Source organism: Populus euphratica, unplaced genomic scaffold (genome assembly GCF_000495115.2).
Source record: "Populus euphratica unplaced genomic scaffold, PopEup_1.0 scaffold114.1, whole genome shotgun sequence".
Classification (NCBI taxonomy): Eukaryota; Viridiplantae; Streptophyta; class Magnoliopsida; order Malpighiales; family Salicaceae; genus Populus; species Populus euphratica.
Window position 1 is genome coordinate 1,026,101 of NW_011499905.1, and position 18,886 is coordinate 1,044,986.

Sequence of the window (18,886 nt, forward strand, 5' to 3'; positions counted from 1 at the left end):
TACTTTACATCAAGTTTTGAAGGCTCGAGCACATCTTCTTGTCACCATGATGCAGTTCTCTTCCCAGTTTTTGATGGGTGTCCCAGTCTGGTGTGCTTTTCCTCCAAAGCAGCCAGTGAGGGAATTGGATTTTCTTGCATATGTGCTTGGATGGTGGACTGAATTGATTTGGCTGTTGAAACTCCTGCGTATTTTGTTGAGCCTGAGCCGGGAGAGGACGATTATAAAAAGTCACTCTCGCCATTATAAAAAGCGTTGTCCAAGTGGGATATATACTCCAAGCATACCAAAAACAAGTCTAAGGAACATTTAGTATAAAGTCATTGTCATCACCACCTATCATCAAGAACTTTCTTTGAAAGTTTGTACAGAGAAAGATCTTGGAGGGAAGCTCGTTTCATGAATATAAAAACCCTCGATATGGAGGTGTATAGCCATCGCTACGTGAGAGGTTCTCTATTGGCTAAATGAGTAAGGACCCCTCTTTTCCTGATGTTCACAATTGATGGTACAGTACCTATCATATTTTCTTAATTCGCCATAATAGATGGATTTGATTAAAAATTGTAATGTTTTGATTGTTTTTATAAACTTTTCAAGATCATATTCAGAAGTCTTTCCATATACATCTACGGAGGCACTCTATGTTCTTGTTGAAATTGAAGGAATAAAACACTATGTTTTGTATTATTTGGTGAGATATAAAATTAACCCCTTGATATTAAAGTAGTTAATGACACCAAGAACCCGTGCAGACATCCATGTGAATCTTCCAGCATTTCAAAAGTTGGACTTTGCTTATTGTAGGCAACCTCTTCATTCCTGAAACGGAGATTAACAGTGAATGAGATTGCTTATTAGTACCATTTTTTTTTTCGTATTTTTGTTTTTGAGTTCTTCTTTCACCTTCCAAGCTCTCCCCTAGACTTTACACATTTTACTGTATTGTTATGCACTTATGCAAGTTTTTTTATCATCAAAAGGCTGCTGTAGGTTTGGTTTCAGTGACGCTTAGGAGCTTCAAGATGAATGGAGTAATGGGGTCTCTTTGACGAGTTGTTATTGTGCCGTTACTGCTAGCTCTTCACAACTTGAATACAACTTGAATATGGTTTTGTTGGGGGTTCCATGACTCTGCCCTTTGTTTCAATCAACTTTTTTTTTAAGACAGCAATCTCCTCTCTGTTTTTTCCTCTTACTTTGTTCATTGCTTCTTTGAGAAATCTACTGTAGTGTTCATAATCTACTGTAGTTGCTAGCGAGATGAAAATAAAAAAATCAAGAAACATATATAGATAAAGATACTTGACCTCATAACATAAATTTTTAATAATAACTTTATTTACTAAAATTAAAATTTTAATTAATCAAATGATAATATAAATATACACATATGAAATTAATTAAATAAAATAAAAAAATATTATGTAAGGTTACATATATTATAAATATTATAAAAAAATACTCTATTCATATAAAAAATAAAAAGAAAAAAATTTAGATGAATTAGAATAGTTTATTTAAAAATTAAACGCATGCAAAATAATTAAAAAATAATTACTATTTAGAAAAGTCTAAATAAAAAAATAAAAGAGAAAAGGGTTGCTAATTCAAATCCAAATTAAAAATTTATTTTGAAAACAAACTTAAAAAAAAATATAAATAAAAAAAGGCCTAGCCAACACCTGAAAAAGTTGGCTCACATATATGAGCCCATATTTTTGTTTTTGTTGATAAATGGAGCGGATAATATATTATTTATTTTAATTTTTTAAATAAAAAAAAGTCAGACAATGCACGTCTAACAATTCCTAGATTCCATTCATAATAAAACAATCAAAGTTAAAGTTACTTTTCATTTAAAAATTTATTTTCAATATACTTTTCAATTAAAACACTGTAAAAACTCTATAAAAACCTTGTTAATCAATATACAGCCTTAAAACCCCCAAAAACTACCCTAAAACCCAAAATCAACTAGAAAACCAATTATTTTTCCTAGTTTAAATCTGTTTTTTAAGCGTTTTCAATATAAAACAATACTTAAATGGAATTTTACTTATCATATAGAACTATATGACACAAAAATTAATTATTTTGGTAGTCAAAATCGATATCAATTTCATTTTTCTTTCTTTATTGTCAAAATTCAATGAATTTCTCTTTCTTTTCTTAAACCACGAACTAAAAATAGAAAAATAAAGTTTTGGATCAAAATTATTTTGTAAAAAACTTCAAAGAATTGAGGAATCCAATTCTTATAATTAGTAAAAAAACAAGGATTACAGTGAGCATTTAGCAAAAAAGTTTCTACAACACTACTCATCTCCTTTATGTGTTTTATTTTAATTTTTTATCTTTTAATTTTGCTATTTGTTAACAATTTTCACCAAATTTGCTTTTAATCAAACCCTTACGAGGCAAGATTAAAAAAAAAAAGGTAAAAAAAGGAAACTTATGGGCATGATAAATTCACTATACCCATAAATCTCAATTTATAATAAAGTTATCAATTTCATTTAACTTTTTTTTGGAATATTTGATATATCTCTTTCTAGTTTTAAAAATTACACAAATTAAAATGAATTTTATCTCACTCAAAATCTCAACTCATTTTATATATTTTGCCCAAATTCCAGTTAGAACATTTTAGTTTTATTTTAAATGTTTCGTTCGAGCCAAATGATATATATATAAAGAGGGAACATTCTGGTTTTGTTCTAAATGTTTTGTTCGAGCCAAATGATATATATATAAAGAGAGAGAGAGAGAAAGAGTCTAGTTTTATGATATCAATTATAATTATTAATCTAACCTTTGAACAAGTTAGAATTTTATAAGAAGCCTCCTAACATATTAGTATATCTCAGATTAAAATTCCAGGACAATCAGAATTTAAAAAGATCTTGTGCATATATTAGTATATCTCAGATTAAACAAGACAATCAGAATTTAAAAAGATCTTGTGCAACTATCAATGGTATTTTTATAATTTCTTTTAAATTTGTAATTTTGTTTCAAAAAGGTTATTTTTTATCCTTTTAAAGATTGAATTTTTTTCAATTTCATCATTCAAATTTATTAAGAATTGAGTTTCATAATTTATTTTGATTTGTTTTATTTTAGATTATTGTGATCTTATAACCCGGATTATAAATTTGAAAGGTTAATTTAAGTTGATTCAAGTTTATCAATATATTATTGTCTCAATATTTTTTTTAAAAAAAAAATTCTTTTAAAATTTTTTTGAGTTGAATTATATTTTTACCAATTATGATTGTTTTTGGATTCGTTGAGTTAATTGGATCATATTAATTTAATTTTTATTTTTTTAGTTATTTTTGAATTTTGAATAGTATAATTTTAAATTAATTTATTTTAAAATTAAAATTAAAATTATATTTGTTTAATATATATATATATATAACTCCAAAACAGCACGTCAAAAACTGCATGCCAAAATCCGTTCCAATTGAAAAAACATACCGCAAACTGAAACGGAATGACAAATCCACAGTGCTTTGGAAACAATATTTCCCCATTTCTTGAAAAAAATAAAATAGTAAACAATTAAAAGCTAAAAACTACTGGTTTAGCTAGCGGCTGGCTTGCTCTTCTGGTTCGGTGTTTTGTTGGCCAATTGAAACATTAGGGTTTCTTCGGCGACCTGCGGATCAAGCTCCCTGTAGATTATCTTGGCGGAAAGAAAGAGGTAACTTTCTTGCATCACTTGAAGTGAAATTCAATTCAATCCAATCCCCATGTTCTATTTTCTCAGCAAATCCGTTCTCCAGTATGGGAGACACACTACTGCCGTTTCACCCACCCACAAGCACTTTTCATTTCAACTCTCACCTTCAACTCTCACTCTTAGATTCTTCATCTCAACCCTTGAAAATCCAAATAAACACTCATTTGCAGCCTCTTATCTCATAAGCAAATTTGGGTTCTCTCCTGATTCTGCTCTTTCAGCTTCTAAACATCTCAATTTTACAACCACAGAAAAACCTGACTCTGTGATTCACATTTTCAAGCACTATGGTTTCTCTCAGGTTCAAACCTTAAAACTCGTTAAAAAATACCCACGAGTGCTTTCGTGCAACCCTGAGAAAACCCTTTTGCCTAAACTAGAGTTTTTCCACTCTAAAGGCATGTCAAACAATGACATTGCACGCATTTTATGTACGTATCCTCATATTTTAGTTAGAAGCTTGGAAAACTGTATAACTCTTAATTTTAACTTCCTTGGCAATTTGCTTCAATCTAATGACAAGACAATTGCTGCTGCTAAAAGATACTCGCCTATTCTATATCATAAACCCGATAGATTCTTGAAACCTTGTATCGACATTTTGGAAGAGTATGGAGTCCCCAAAAAGCATATTGCTTCATTGGTTCACCGTTGGCCTAGGTCTGTCATGATGTCTCCGAATTATCTGAGAAGAATTGTAGAGAAGGTGAGAGAAATGGGATGTGATCCTCTTAAGCCACAGTTTACTACGGCAGTGATGGTGATGAGTCTACTGAGCCAATCTGGGTGGGAAAGGAGGCTGGGTGTTTATAAGAGTTGGGGTTGGTCTGAGGAAGACGTTCATGCTGCTTTCATAAAGGAGCCTTGGTGCATGATGACATCAGATGATAAGATTATGGCAGTGATGGATTTTTTGGTCAACAACATGGATTGTGAGCCTTCATTTATTGTGAAAAACCCCTATCTTTTGAAGCCAGGCTTGAAGACAACATTTATACCAAGAGCTTCAGTTGCTCAGTTTTTGTTATCGAAACAGTTGATTAAAAGGAAGCCGAACTTGGTTACTCTGTTTTTGTGTTCTGAGAAGATGTTCCTTGAGAAATTCGTGTATCGTTTTGAAGAAGCCCCTCAGCTATTAAAGCTGTATGGAGATCAATCAAATCTTTCAAAATGACATGGAAATGTAACCATTTTGTGAATCGTTTTTCTCTCTCCAGCTGTATTTGGATACTGTAATGCAACTACAAGGGTAAGTTGACCTCAGTTTTTGGCTTCCTTATTCTTCAGTTTCTCAATTGAAGCTCGATTTGAGTAATGTGGTATTTCATCGCTCTTTTATGCAACTCCACTGCTACATTTATGTGGTGTCTTTTATAAGTGAGTTTGTTTACCAGCACAAAGGAAAAGATGAAGGCCTCTGTTCTCTGGTGTCTTCCTGAGAAGACATGTGCATCCATTAATTGGTGGAGTTATCTTCTTCTTCCATTTCAAGTGTATCAAAGTCATGCTGTGGTGGAATTGGTGTTGAAAAACACTACCTGTATGGTGAATTTTGAGCAGTCATGGAATGATTGAGAGTCCATATGCTAGAATGCAGATAGATTAAGGATTTTGAATTCAATGTTCCACATCTAAACTCAATCTCAGCATTCATTAGCAATTGCATCTGCCTATGATGTATTGCAGTAACGTGGACCCTGGCTGTCTGCATGTGCCTAGGGTCTAGCTCAATTTTACTGACCAGAATAATTCTAATCTTATTTTCATGGGAACCGTCTACCCTCAGCATTTGTACTGACCTCATTAACAATGCATCTCGTAAATTACCCATATGTTTCCTTCTTCCATTTTTTTCGTTTTTCTCCTTATGATTGTTGTGTGATGAGCTCTTTGTGACACAGTTTATCTGCTTTTCAATTGAAGATTGAAAATCATTTAAAGTGGTAGCATGTATGATTTTAATCTTAAATTAAACATTTCTCTGCTCTTATTGATGGTATGAATGATGCAAAAGTTGGACTCTGCTTATCGTAGGCAACCTCTTCATTCCTAAAATGGAGATTAACAGTGAATGAGAAGTAATTCATAGATATTTTTTAGGCTTTAGATCTTAGAATTGATGGTCGCTACCCTCTTGGTATCGTAAAATTCTCATCAAATTTGGCAGGCAAATTGCTTATTAATACTTTTTTTTTTGTGTATTTTTGTTTTTGAGTTTATCTTTCACCTTCCAAGCTCTCCCTTACACTTTACACATTTTACTGTATTGTTATGCATTAGACTTTACACATTTTACTGTATTGCTATGCATGTTTTTTATTATCAAAAGGCTGCTGTAGGTTTGGTTTCAGTGACGCATAGGAGCTTCAAGATGAATGGAGTAATGGGGTCTCTTTGATGTCGTTATTGTGCCATTATTGCTAGCTCTTCACAACTTGAATACGGTTTTGTGGGGACAAACCATGACTCTGCCTTTTGTTTCAATCAACTTTTTTTTTTAAGACAGCAATCTCCTCTCTTTTTTTCCTCCTATTTTGTTCATTGCTTCTTTGAGAAATCTACTGGATTGTTCAGCTTGCATTTACATTCATTGCTTGTTTGGTGCAGACTAGCTAGCTTTCGACTCCATGCCACATGTTTTTGCTTGGCATGTAGCTGACTGGGAGCTTGCTTTTGCGTCTCTCACTGATCATAGCTGCCTTCAGTCGCACCAGCTCCAACAACATGTGTTTGTCGAGCCCTTCTGACATCCAAATTTTATGTTGCAGTCTCTGTTTTTACTGTACCTTTTGACTCACTGCTGCTTTCTTTAACCGTCACTTTTGTTGTCTTGTTAACCATTTTTTATTCAGCTTTGTTAACCTTAAAATTCATGTTTTCCACGAGTCTTATAAAATGTCTTCCTCTCTCTCTGACTTTGTTTTCTCAATTCCTTGGATTCAATTTTTCCTTCTCTCCAATTGTCTTTCAACTCGCTCTGTGACACACGATTATGGAGACAGCCTGCGGGGCCAAGGTGACGAGTACAATAATAAAAGTTGTAGACTTAAAGTGTTGTTTTAGTTGTTATAGAAAGCTATTTAATTCGCGCCATGTGGGTGCCATATTGTTTTTTGCTAAAAAAAAATTATATATGAATGTTTGTTTCTATTAAAAAAATTAAGTATAAATTAAAAAACTTTAATTTATATGTATATATAATCAAATAAATAAAGAAGGAAATGAAAAAATTGAATTTTTAATCAATTATATTTAATGATATTGTTTATCAAAATTGAATTTTTAATTAATCAAATGATAATATAAATAAACATGTATAAAATTAATTGAATAAAATAAAAAATATTATGTAAGGTTATATATATTAGAAATATTATTAAAAAAAATAAATATTATCTATTCATATAAAATATAAAAAGAAACAAATATAGATGAACTCAACTAATCTATTCAAAAAACTAAATGTATACAAAATAATTAAAAAATAATTTTTATTTAAAAAAAATCTAAATAAAAAATTAAAAGAGAAAGGTTGTTAATTTAAATCTAAATTAAAATTTTATTTTGAAAAAAGACTTAAAAAGAAATAAATAAAAAATATAAATAAAAAGAAAAAGGTCAGGTTAGCAAGACTTAAAAAGAAATAAATAAAAAGAAAAAGGTCAGGTTAGCACCTGCTAGGGCTGACTTATGATATGAGTTTTTTATATATATATAAAGTAGATAATATATTATTCATCTTAAATTTTTAAGGAAAAAAAAGGTTAAATGACACATGTTTAACTATTCATAAATTTCATCCTAAGAAAATCCAACTTTAAGTGGTTTTTCATTCAAAAACTTATTTTCAACCTATTTTTAGCGAAAACACTTAAAAAATACTATAGAAACCTTGTTAATCAATATATGACCTCAAAACTTCTAAAAACCCGAAAATCAACTGAAAAACCAAAAACTTTCCTAATTTCAAATTTGTTTTTTTAAACACTTTCAATATAAAACAATACATAAGTAGAACTTCACTTATTATATAGAATCATTTGACACAAAAATCTACTGTTTTGATAGTCATAATCATCATCAACATCATTTTTCTCTATTTACTTTACAATCTGATGAATTTCTCTTAAACTAGGAAAAAAATGAAATTTCGGATCAAAATTTTTATTTTATGAAATTTCAAAGATTTAAGGGACCAGTTCTTGTAATTAGTAAATAATGAGGACTAAGGTTATCATTTTGAAGTTTCTAAGACATAACTCATCTTTGTATTTTATTTTAGTCCTTTATCTTTCAATTTTGCTATTTGTTAACAATTTTAGTCAAATTAGCCTCCAATCAAACCCTCACAAGGCAAGATTAAAAGAAAAGAAAGACAAGGGGCCTAAACAAAGAAAAAAGGAACTCATGGGCATAGTAAATTTAGTTATTAATTTTATTTCATTCCATTTGGAATACTTGATAAAATTAAACGAACTTGAATAGATTTTATGTCGCTTATAATCTCAGCTCATTCTATAAATTTTGCTTGAATTCCAAGTGGAATGTTCTAGTTTTGTTTCAATTATTTCATTTTAGCCAAATATTTTTTTAAAAAAAAAATATATTATCTAGTTTTACGGTATCAATTGTATCTTTTAATCCAACTTATGATCAAGTTAAAATTTTACGAGGAGTCTCCTAACATATTGTTATCAAGTTAAAATTTTCAAACAATTAGAATTTAAAAAAGCATTGTGAGACTGCTGAAGATATTTTTATAATTTTGTTCAAATTTGTAATTTTATTTCAAAAATATCATTTTTTGTTATTTTTTTAAATTGAATTTTCTTTTTAATTTTATCATTTAAATTTATTAAAAAATAAGTTTCATAATTTATTTTGATTTATTATATTTGAGGTTATTATGGTCTCATGACCCAGAACATTAATTTAAAAGTTTAACCCAGGTTGACCTAAGTCTATTAGTACATTGTTGTCTTAATTTGTTTTTAAGAAAATATTTTATTTTGAATATTTTTTAGTCAAACTATATTTTTACTAATTATTCAGGTTGTTTTTGGATTCTTTAAATTGATCAGATAATATCAGTTTAATTTTTATTTTTTTATTTGAAATTTAAATTATATAATTTGAAGTTAATTTATTTTTAAATTAAAATTTTGATATATATATATATATATATAATCAAATAAATAAAGAGGAAAATGAAAAAATTGAATTTTTAATCAACTATATTTAATGATATTGTTTATCAAAATTGAATTTTTAATTAATCAAATGATAATATAAATAAACATGTATAAAATTAATTGAATAAAATAAAAAATATTATGTAAGGTTATATATATTAGAAATATTATTAAAAAAAATAAATATTATCTATTCATATAAAATATAAAAAGAAAAAAAATATAGGTGAACTTGAATAATCTATTCAAAAAACTAAATGTATACAAGATAATTAAAAAATAATTATTATTTAGAAAAGTCTAAATAACAAATTAAAAGAGAGAAAGTTTGTTAATTTAAATCTAAATTAAAATTTGATTTTGAAAAAAGACTTAAAAAGAAACAAATAAAAAATATAAATACATAAAAAAAGACGAAGTTAGTACCTGTCAGGGCTGGCTTGCGATATGGGCTCTTTTGTTTTGATGAATAAAACAGATAATATGTTATTTATCTTAAATTTTTTAAGGGAAAAAAAAGGTTAAATGACACCTGTCTAACTATCTATAAATTTCATCCATAATAACAAAATCGAACTTGAAGATATGTTTCACTCAAAAACTTATTTTCAACCTATTTTTTAGCGAAAACACTTAAAAAACACTATAAAAACCTTGTTAATCAATATATAGCCTTAAAACCCCCAAAAACCCGAAAATCAACTGAAAAATCAAAAACTTTCCTGATTTTAAATTATTTTTTTTAAGCATTTTCAATGTAAAAACAATACATAAGTGGAACTTCACTTATTATATAGAATTATTTGATACAAAAATCTACTGTTTTGATAATTATAATCATCATCAACATCATTTTTCTCTATTTACTGTTACAATACGATAAATTTATTTTAAACCCAGAAAAAAAAAATAAAGTTTCGGATCAAAATTCTTATTTTATACTCTTAAACCCAGAAAAAAAAAAAGTTTCGGATCAAAATTCTTATTTTATAAAATTTTAAAGATTTAAGGACCCAGTTTTTGTAATTAGTAAATACCAAGCACTAAGGTTATCATTTTGAAGTTTCTAAAACACAACTCATCTTCCTTTGGTGTTTTATTTTAGTCTTCTATCTTTTAATTTTGTTATTTATTAATAATTTTATTTAAATTAGCCTCCAATCAAACCCTCACGAGGCAAGATTAAAAGAAAGAAAGAAAAGGGGCCTAAAAAAAATAACTCATAGGCATGGTAAATTTGTTGTGCTCATGGATTTTATTTTATAATAGAGTTATTAAATTTATTTCATTCCATCTGGAATACTTGATATATCTTGTTCTAGTTTAAAAAATTAAACAAACTTGAATAGATTTTATGTCGCTCAGAATCTCATCTCGTTCTATAAATTTTGCCTAAATTCCAAGTGGAATATTTTGGTTTTGTTTTGACTGTTCCATTCTAGCCAAATATTTTTTTTTTAAATATATATTATCTAGTTTTACGGTATCAATCGTATCTTCTAATCCAACTTGTGATTAAGTTAAAATTTTACGAGGAATCTCTTAACATATTGTTATATCTCAAGTTAAAATTTTAAAACAATTAGAGTTTAGAAAAGTCTTGTGAAACTACTGAAGATATTTTTATAATTTTATTTAAATTTGTAATTTTATTTCAAAAATATCATTTTTTGTCATTTTTTTAAATTGATTTTTTTTTTAATTTTATCATTTAAATTTATTGAAAGTTGAGTTTCATAATTTATTTTGATTTGTTTTATTTGAGGTTATTATGGTCTCATGACTCAGAACATAAATTTAAAAGTTTAACCTAGGTTGACCTGAGTCTATCAATATACTATAATTAGTAAAAATATAGTTTGAATAAAAAAAATTCAAAATAAAATATTTTTTATTAAAAATAAAATATTTTTTAAAAGAAATATTTTATTTTAAATTTTTTTTAGTCAAATTATATTTTTACTAATTATTCAATTTTTTTTGGATTTTTTGAGTTGATTGGATCTTATTTTAAATTTGTTTTAGTCAAATTATATTTTTACTAATTATTCAGATTGTTTTTGGATTCTTTGAGTTGATTGGATCATATTAGTTTAATTTTTATTTTTTTATTTAAAATTTAAATTATATAATTTGAAGTTAATTTAATGTTAAATTAAAATTTTGTTATGTATATAAACAGCACGTCAAAAACTGCATGCCAGTACTCTCCAAAATCCGTTCCAATTGAAAACACATAGCGCAAACTGAAATGGAATGACAACCTTGATCCAGTGTACTGGAAACAATATTTTCTCATTTCTTAAAAGCTAAAAACTACCGTGTTAAAATATTTTTAATTTAATATTAAAATCATATTTTTTTAATTTTTAAAAATTATTTTTAATATTAAAATAATTTTAAAATATAAAAAATATATTAATTTAAAATAAAAAATAAAAAAAATTAATTTGATTAAAAATACTTTTAAAATAAAAAAAATAAACAGATGGTGTTGTGTTGGTTTGCTCTTCCTCCTTCAGTGTGTTGTTAGGCAATTGAAACATTAGGGTTTCTTCAGCGACCTGCGAATCAAACTCCCAATAGGGTTTCTGCATACTAGTTTTTATCAATGATTTATCAAATTTTTATAATATTCTTTAGGGCTATTTTTCCAAAAAATCTCAATTAATACTTCTATGGAATAAATTATTAAACCAACATCAAATCATATCTTGTATTACCACTTTAGGCCGACCATCCATAACACTTGGGACCATAAATTATTAATTAAGTTAATTCCACATACAATTGCATTTGTTTTAATTCTTCCCCATGAACCTTAATCCATATTTTCTCTAACATGCTCTAAAATAATTAAATTCTATTCTAAGATGTATATTTGAGTTTCAAGTACCTTAGCAATCTATAACGTAAACTTTAAAATTCAACCATTCAATTTTTTTTTCTTTTCTTATTCTTTTTCCTTGGCTTTCTCTCATTAAGTCCACTCTTTCTCTTTTCAATCCCTCTTAATTTGAAGCTTAGGTGTTTCTCTCTTTCATAGACCTTTAAACCGTAAATCTTCTCACAATTTAAAGGAAAAGCAAAAGGATTCGAAGAATTTATCTTCCCTCTCTACTAGCTGGTCGCCGACCTTCTTCTTTTTTTTTTTTTATTAACGTGGGAGTCCGGATTAACTTATGCGCACCACGACTAATCCCACAGCCCACTGAACATCCTGCAAGCCCACTGAACAAGTAAAGCACCACGGAGGTGACAAGAGTACCACACAAAGAGGATCTAGTAGAAACAAAAAGGAAATAGCTTTCCAGCCCCACTCTCACTGAAATTCGAACCAAAGTTCGAAGAAAAGAGAGCTGCGCCAACACCACTGAGCCGCAACCTGCCAGGTATCGCCGACCTTCCTTACAATTAAAGGTGGAGGTTGGCCTTTTTATATTTATGTTTTCCCCCCTCAAATCTCTCGTTTCTCTTTTGGTTGTTTTATTAATTTTTAAAAATTAAAAAACTACAATTTAACCTTATTTTGATTTTAATTTCTATTAATTCACAAAGTTAACCTTCTTATTCTTTATATTTCTTCCATAATCTATCATCATGAAACATTTCCATTATTACTGTTATTGTTATTGTCTGTAGGGGCTTACAAGTAGCCAATATGTAAGATTATATTAGTTTTTTACTTGATTTAGGATTTATTTTCTATTTTATTTAGAATTTTATTATTATTTTTCTAGCATTATTTATGATCTTTTTTTATTTATCATAAATGGAGTTATTTAGTTTGTATTTATGTTTTTCTCTTACAAATTATGATTTCAAAGTAATATTTATATGTGCAAGACAAACTCATACTTTTCAATTCTTAAAAGAATTGAAATTATCTTAGTGAAGAACAATTGTCTAATGATGTTTCCTTATATGTTTTATTTGTAATTTTCTAATCATTAGATGAGGATTTGAATTCTAACCGTGATGGCTCATTAATTTAAGATAATTGTTGTGCCATGTTTTTTAGCTCAAATATGATTTTTTGTTTTTCAATATTATGTTTAAATTTGTTTGTGAGTTTTTAGATTTTACATCAATAGGGTTTGTTACATTAATGTTGGCCTTAAAAATCAACTTAATAAAAAACATTTAAGAGTCTTTAAAATTTTATATAATTTTAAATACTAGAGGTGGCAACTATACCGGGGAGAGAGAGAAGAAAACTGAAATAGTTTGATAATTTGTATTTTTTTTTATTAATATGGATATTTAGGTCAGCTTGTGTATATCTTGTCTAATTCTACAGGTTTTGAAATTAATAATTATATAAATTTTTATTAATCCTGATATTTATGGAACTTAAATTCGTGACTTCTAGAAAATAAATTTAGAATATGATTAGTTGAATTATATTTCTTGAAATTGAATAGCTTGATAATTGATATTTAATTAGCTAATAATCCTAAAATTTATAAAATTTAAATTGGTAATATTTTAAAAGTAAATTCATGATGTAATTTGTGCCTTTTAAAATTAAATAGTTTATAATTAATATTTCATCAGCTAGCAAACCAAAAGTTACTGTTTGGACATGTAAACAATTCATTTTATTTATGAGCTGCATAGTCTCCGTAATAAAACAAATGTTTTTTTATGATTCCTCGGAGAGTATTATACAACAAGCTTATCTCCTATTTGTTGCTCGGTAAAATCACGTGGTCTAAATGATCCAAGGGTGTATAAATACTTGAAGATTATCAAGTACTAGATATAAAGAAATAGATCCATATATATATATATATGTTTTAAAAGTATTTTTAAAAAATTTAAATTTTATTTTATTTTTTTAAATTAATATATTTTTAATATTTTTAAATCATTTTAACGTGCTAATATAAAAATAACTTTTAAAAAATAAAAATAATTATTTATATACATTATAACATAAAAAATTATTTAAAATACAACTATAACTATATTTTTAAACAAACTCTAATATCCAATAATCTCCTATTCATGTAGAAATTTCTAAAACAAAAATTCAAACTAGATATTTCAGCTTATTAAATAACATTAAAAAACTCAAGTTCATTTGAAATTTTCAAATTTTTAAATATAATAATAATAATAATAATAATTAATTAGTTAGTTAATTAATTAAAAATAAATAGTAAGAATTAAAATTAAAAAATTATAAGAATTAAAAGTTAAAAATAACTAATTGTGCGAAAAAATATTTTTAATTAAAAATATATTAAAAAATATTTATTAGATTTTTTTATATTAATAATATTATTTAAAAAAAAATATTTGAAAGTGTAGCTGCAATTATTTTTTAAAATATTTTTTACTTAAGAATATATAAAAATAATATATTTTTTTATTTTAAAAAAATTAATTTTAATATCAACTTATTAAAATATTATAAAAATATAAAAAAATTTAAACTTTTTTTAAATACACTTTTAAAACATAACAACGACTAAACGGGCCAGCTCTTTCTGAAACGGTGATTTGGGGCAGTTAAAACATTAGGGTTTCTTCGGTGCAAGTTCATGATTCGCTCTGCGAATCAACATCCTTGTAGATTCTCTTGACGAAGAGAAAGAGTTAAACTTTCTTGCATCCCTCAATTCCCATGTTTTATTTCCTCTACAAATCCCTTCTCCAACATGGGAGACACGCCGCCACACTTTCACCCACCCATAAGCTCTTTTCATTTCAACACTCACCTTCGATTATTACTCTTAGATTCTTCATCTCAAACCTCGAAAACCCAAATAAACAGTCATTTGCTGCCTCTTATCTCATAAACAAATTTGGGTTCTCTCCTGAATCTGCTCTTTCAGCTTCTAAACATCTCAGTTTTAAAACCCCAGATAACCCTGACTCAGTGATTCACATGTTCCAGCACTATGGTCTCTCTCAAGACCAAATCTTTAAACTTGTTAAAAAATACCCACGAGTGCTTTCGTGCAAACCTGAGAAAACCCTTTTGCCGAAACTCAAGTTTTTTCACTCCGAAGGCATGTCAGGCAATGACATTGCCCACATTTTATGTGCACATCCTTGTATTTTGAATAGAAGCTTGGAAAACCAAATAATTCTTAATTTCAACTTCCTTAGCAATTTGCTTCAATCTAATGAAAAGACAATTGCTGCTGTTAAAAGATACTCGCCTATTCTCTATCATAAAATCGATACATATTTGAAACCTTGTATCGACATTTTGGAAGAGTATGGAGTCCCCAAAAGGCATATTGCTACATTGGTTCACCGTTCTCCTAGGTCTGTCATGATGTCTCCGAATCATTTGAGAAGCATAGCTGAGACGGTGAGAGAAATGGGATGTGATCCTCTTAAGCCGCATTTTGCTACGGCAGTGATGGTGATGGGTCTATTGAGCAATTCTGGGTGGGAAAGGAGGTTGGGTGTTTATAAGAGCTGGGGCTGGTCCGAGGAAGACGTTCTTGCTGCTTTCATAAAGGAGCCTTGGTGCATGATGACATCAGATGATAAGATTATGGCAGTGATGGATTTTTTGGTTAATAACATGGATTGTGAACCTTCATTTATTGTGAAAAACCCCTATCTTTTAAAGCCAGGCTTGAAGACAACATTTATACCAAGAGCTTCAGTTGCTCAGTTTTTGTTATCGAAACAGTTGATTAAAAGGAAGCCGAACTTGGTTACTCTGTTTTTGTGTTCTGAGAAGTTGTTCCTTGAGAAGTTCGTGAATTGTGTTGAGGAAGCCCCACAGCTATTGAAGCTGTATAACAAAAGAAATCAAATCTTTCAAAAATGAGAGGTAACGTAATAGTTGAACATTGTTAAGATCATTGGTCCATTTTGGTTTTCCTTCCTGTTGTTGTACTTGATTTTATTGGATGCTTTCTTCCAAGCTGTACTCTGATGCAGGGAAAGCAATTTAAATTTCCTTGTTATCTGCAATTTTGGCTTCTCTCTTCTTTATTTTCTTGATCGGAGGTCAAGCAATGCTTTGTTGTCTTGTATGCAATCTACTACCTTGTTTCACATAGTTTGCACATGTGATTTCTGTTTGCCTGCCGCAAAGCAAAAGGCAGCTATTTCTATTATCTGGTGTTTTCTTAAGCCGGCATATGGGTCCATATAATGATGAGGTCATCTTCCTCTTCCACTTAGAATGCTGAAGTTATGTTGGAACAGTGAAATTTGATGGTTGGAAGGGACAACCGAGTCACTTTACATTGAAGTTTTATTGAATAGGCATGAGTAATTGTATGATAGAAATTCCACATGCTAGAGATAGACCTAGGCTTCTGAATCAAGAATAGTGCAGGCTTGTTAAATATTACGATTTGGAAACACCTTACAACATTTCAGTGGGTGGTGGAATTCATTGTTCCATATCTAAAACTCAACCTCACTATTTTTATTCCTTTCTTTTTAAATATATCACCTAGTTTGAAAATTTTAACTGGTTGTTACTGAATTTGACATGTTTGAAAAATGAGACCTGGCAATTATTTTCACATTAGAAGCATTATAGCAATTTCAGTAAGTACGTGTTGCAGTCTTCCTTTTGGATGTTTAAAGTATAGATAAATTGTTGTTGGCTGTTATTGTGTGCACAGGCAGATGGACATGCGCATTTTTGTATTTCCATCCTATCAATTTGCACCAGTCTCTACCACTTAAATACTTGGAATTTGTTCTGTTTTTCTTTTTGATGGAATGAGAATCAGATATTCAGCTTTTCTCCAAATTCGTGAAGAAAGAAAAGGGTGAGAGTTTTCACCGCTACAACCAGCTAGTCATAGTTTTATTTATGACATGCCTGTAATGAAATTTTCCTTTTATTTTTTATTTTTCCTTTCCAAAGAATGTTTCTGTTTGGTTGAATATTGTTTGAAGGAGCAGCATATAGAAATTTAATCTTAATTTTTAATGCCTCTTGTGCTCGTTGATTGTATTCTTGCAGTAATCCGTGCTGAGGTTCCTTCGTCATCAATGCCTCAAGTTGAAACGTAGTAAAAGAAAATCTAACTTGATGAGATTTTCTAGCATGTCTGCGTTGATGGTGAATTCAATTGGTGTAGCTGTTGAGCTAAGAGGTGAGACTTGTACCTAGGGCTTCAATAGTACCATTTCTGTTAATTGGTATAGCTGTTGAGATAAGAGGTCAGACTTGTACCTAGGGCTTCAATAGTACCATGTCTGTTATCAAATAGTTTGATTGACGAGCTTCCCAAATTGGTTGCTCTGTTTAAATATTTTGAGAAGCTCCTTGAGAAGTTTGTAATTGTTTTGATGAAGCTTGTCAGCTATTCAAGCTATATAGAGAAAAATTGGTCTTCCAAAATGACATGGTAATCTAATAGTTGAAAACTTTTCAGTTTATGATTCCAAGATAGTTTAACTTCTTGTTGTGTTACTCCATTTTGTTGGATACAAGAACGTACCATGATTCTGTAATGCAGCTCCAAGGGCAAATCAATCTAAATTTCTGCGTTATCTGCCACCTTTTGGCTTCTATCATCGTCATTTCTCTATTGAAGCTTGAGCTCGATACTGCTGTGCTTGCTTGCTTGTTTGGTATTCAACTCTACTACTTTGTTTCATTTTGTTTCTGTTTTCAGTTTTATTTTGTTTGCCCCACCGCTAAAAGAAGTGGTTTCCACTCTGGCATTTTCCGGAGAAGGTTTAATGATGATACCAGCTTCCTTTTCTACTAAGAATGCTGAAGTTATGTTACAATATTTGAACTTGGAAGGTAGAGTCAATGTATGTTGAATGTTGATTAACTAGGCATGAATCATTGCATGATTGGAATTGCATACCTTATTCTGGAACCAAGAAGTCTGAAACTAGCATAGCGCAAACATAAGTTCAACCCCATGAAATATAAGCACCTAATAACATTGACCTCAGTTGAATTCGTCGGTTAATATAAAAAACGTGATCTCACTGTTGTGTTTTTCCTTGGATCACCTGGTCTGAGAATTGCTATTTGTTCCTGCCTTTTTAACTTCAAAGAACATGATGAGCTCAGCAAGCCATAGTTCTATCCTGCTCCGTCGAGGATTGAGGATACAAGATTTTGATCCCGATTTTAGCATCCTCATGCTCTCATTGATTGTACTGTTTGTTGGCAACAAAGCTGTAGAGGGTTTTGCTCATCATTGATAGCTAAAATTTAGAAAGAAAGAATTAACCAAGATGAATCTTTTCTGGTATGTGAGCTTGGATTATGGATGGTGAATTGAACAGGTATGTGTGCTGAATAACACCTCCATATTTACGTTGTCTGAAGTAAAAATCTTCATTTTATCATTGGAGAAGTAACTCAGAGCTTGGGATTTATGGCCAAGGTAGCAAAAATTATTTTTACCTTTCAAAAATGTTTTTGAATTTTTTTTAAATTAATATTTTTAGATTATTACGATATATTGCTATCAAAAATAATTTTTAAAAAATTAAAAAAATATTATTTTAATAAAAAATATTTTAATAATCATAGCTACACTTTAAAACAATCTATTAGAACTCGTATGCATAATCATAGCTAGACTTTAAAACAATCTATTAGAACTCGTATGGTTGATGATATTATTCGATCAATGAATTCCATCAATGCTAGCTTTGTGCTCGTAGGGATACAGATAGGCTCCCTTTAATTTGGTATTTTTGCAGCAGATAATCTTTTGAATATGGGTGTAAGCTTATAAGCTTATCACGTTTCGTATTGTAGAAAGTGACCAAAAGAAAAGAAAAATAAAGTTGTAATATTGAATTTTAATTAAAAGACATTCCTGGTAAGAATCTGATTATTTATCAATCTTACTGTAGCATTCATTAATCAACATCGCTGAAATACAAAAAAAAAAAAAAGATTAGAAAATTATATTGAGTTAATTGTTTAATTCTTACAACCAAAAACTTAAAATTACAGTTGGATTTATTTCAT

At 28.9% G+C, this 18,886-nt stretch overlaps 2 protein-coding genes across 4 annotated transcripts; both read left to right on the forward strand.

Moving 5' to 3' along the window:
* The first annotated feature begins 3,462 nt into the window (after nt 1-3,462).
* On the forward strand, nt 3,463-6,838 carry LOC105133350 (uncharacterized). Of its 2 annotated transcripts, XR_843780.1 has the most exons (2): nt 3,463-5,000; nt 6,359-6,838. XR_843780.1 is itself a non-coding variant. In XM_011037308.1 (1 exon), the coding sequence occupies exon 1, from the start codon at nt 3,762-3,764 to the stop codon at nt 4,923-4,925; it is 1,164 nt and encodes a 387-aa protein (XP_011035610.1). In that variant the 5' UTR covers nt 3,463-3,761; the 3' UTR covers nt 4,926-5,094. The 2 variants fall into 2 exon arrangements, 1 of the variants encoding a protein (XP_011035610.1); XM_011037308.1 differs by lacking the exon at nt 6,359-6,838 and having other exon boundaries at nt 3,463-5,094.
* Nucleotides 6,839-14,437: 7,599 nt separating this feature from the next.
* LOC105133351 (uncharacterized) lies at nt 14,438-17,452 on the forward strand. 2 transcript variants are annotated; one of them, XR_843781.1, is made up of 3 exons: nt 14,438-15,745; nt 16,554-16,703; nt 16,901-17,452. XR_843781.1 is itself a non-coding variant. In XM_011037310.1 (2 exons), exon 1 carries the CDS (start codon nt 14,576-14,578, stop codon nt 15,740-15,742), a length of 1,167 nt encoding a protein of 388 aa, XP_011035612.1. In that variant the 5' UTR covers nt 14,438-14,575; the 3' UTR covers nt 15,743-15,745; nt 16,901-17,452. The 2 variants fall into 2 exon arrangements, 1 of the variants encoding a protein (XP_011035612.1); XM_011037310.1 differs by lacking the exon at nt 16,554-16,703.
* The last annotated feature ends 1,434 nt before the right edge of the window (nt 17,453-18,886 follow it).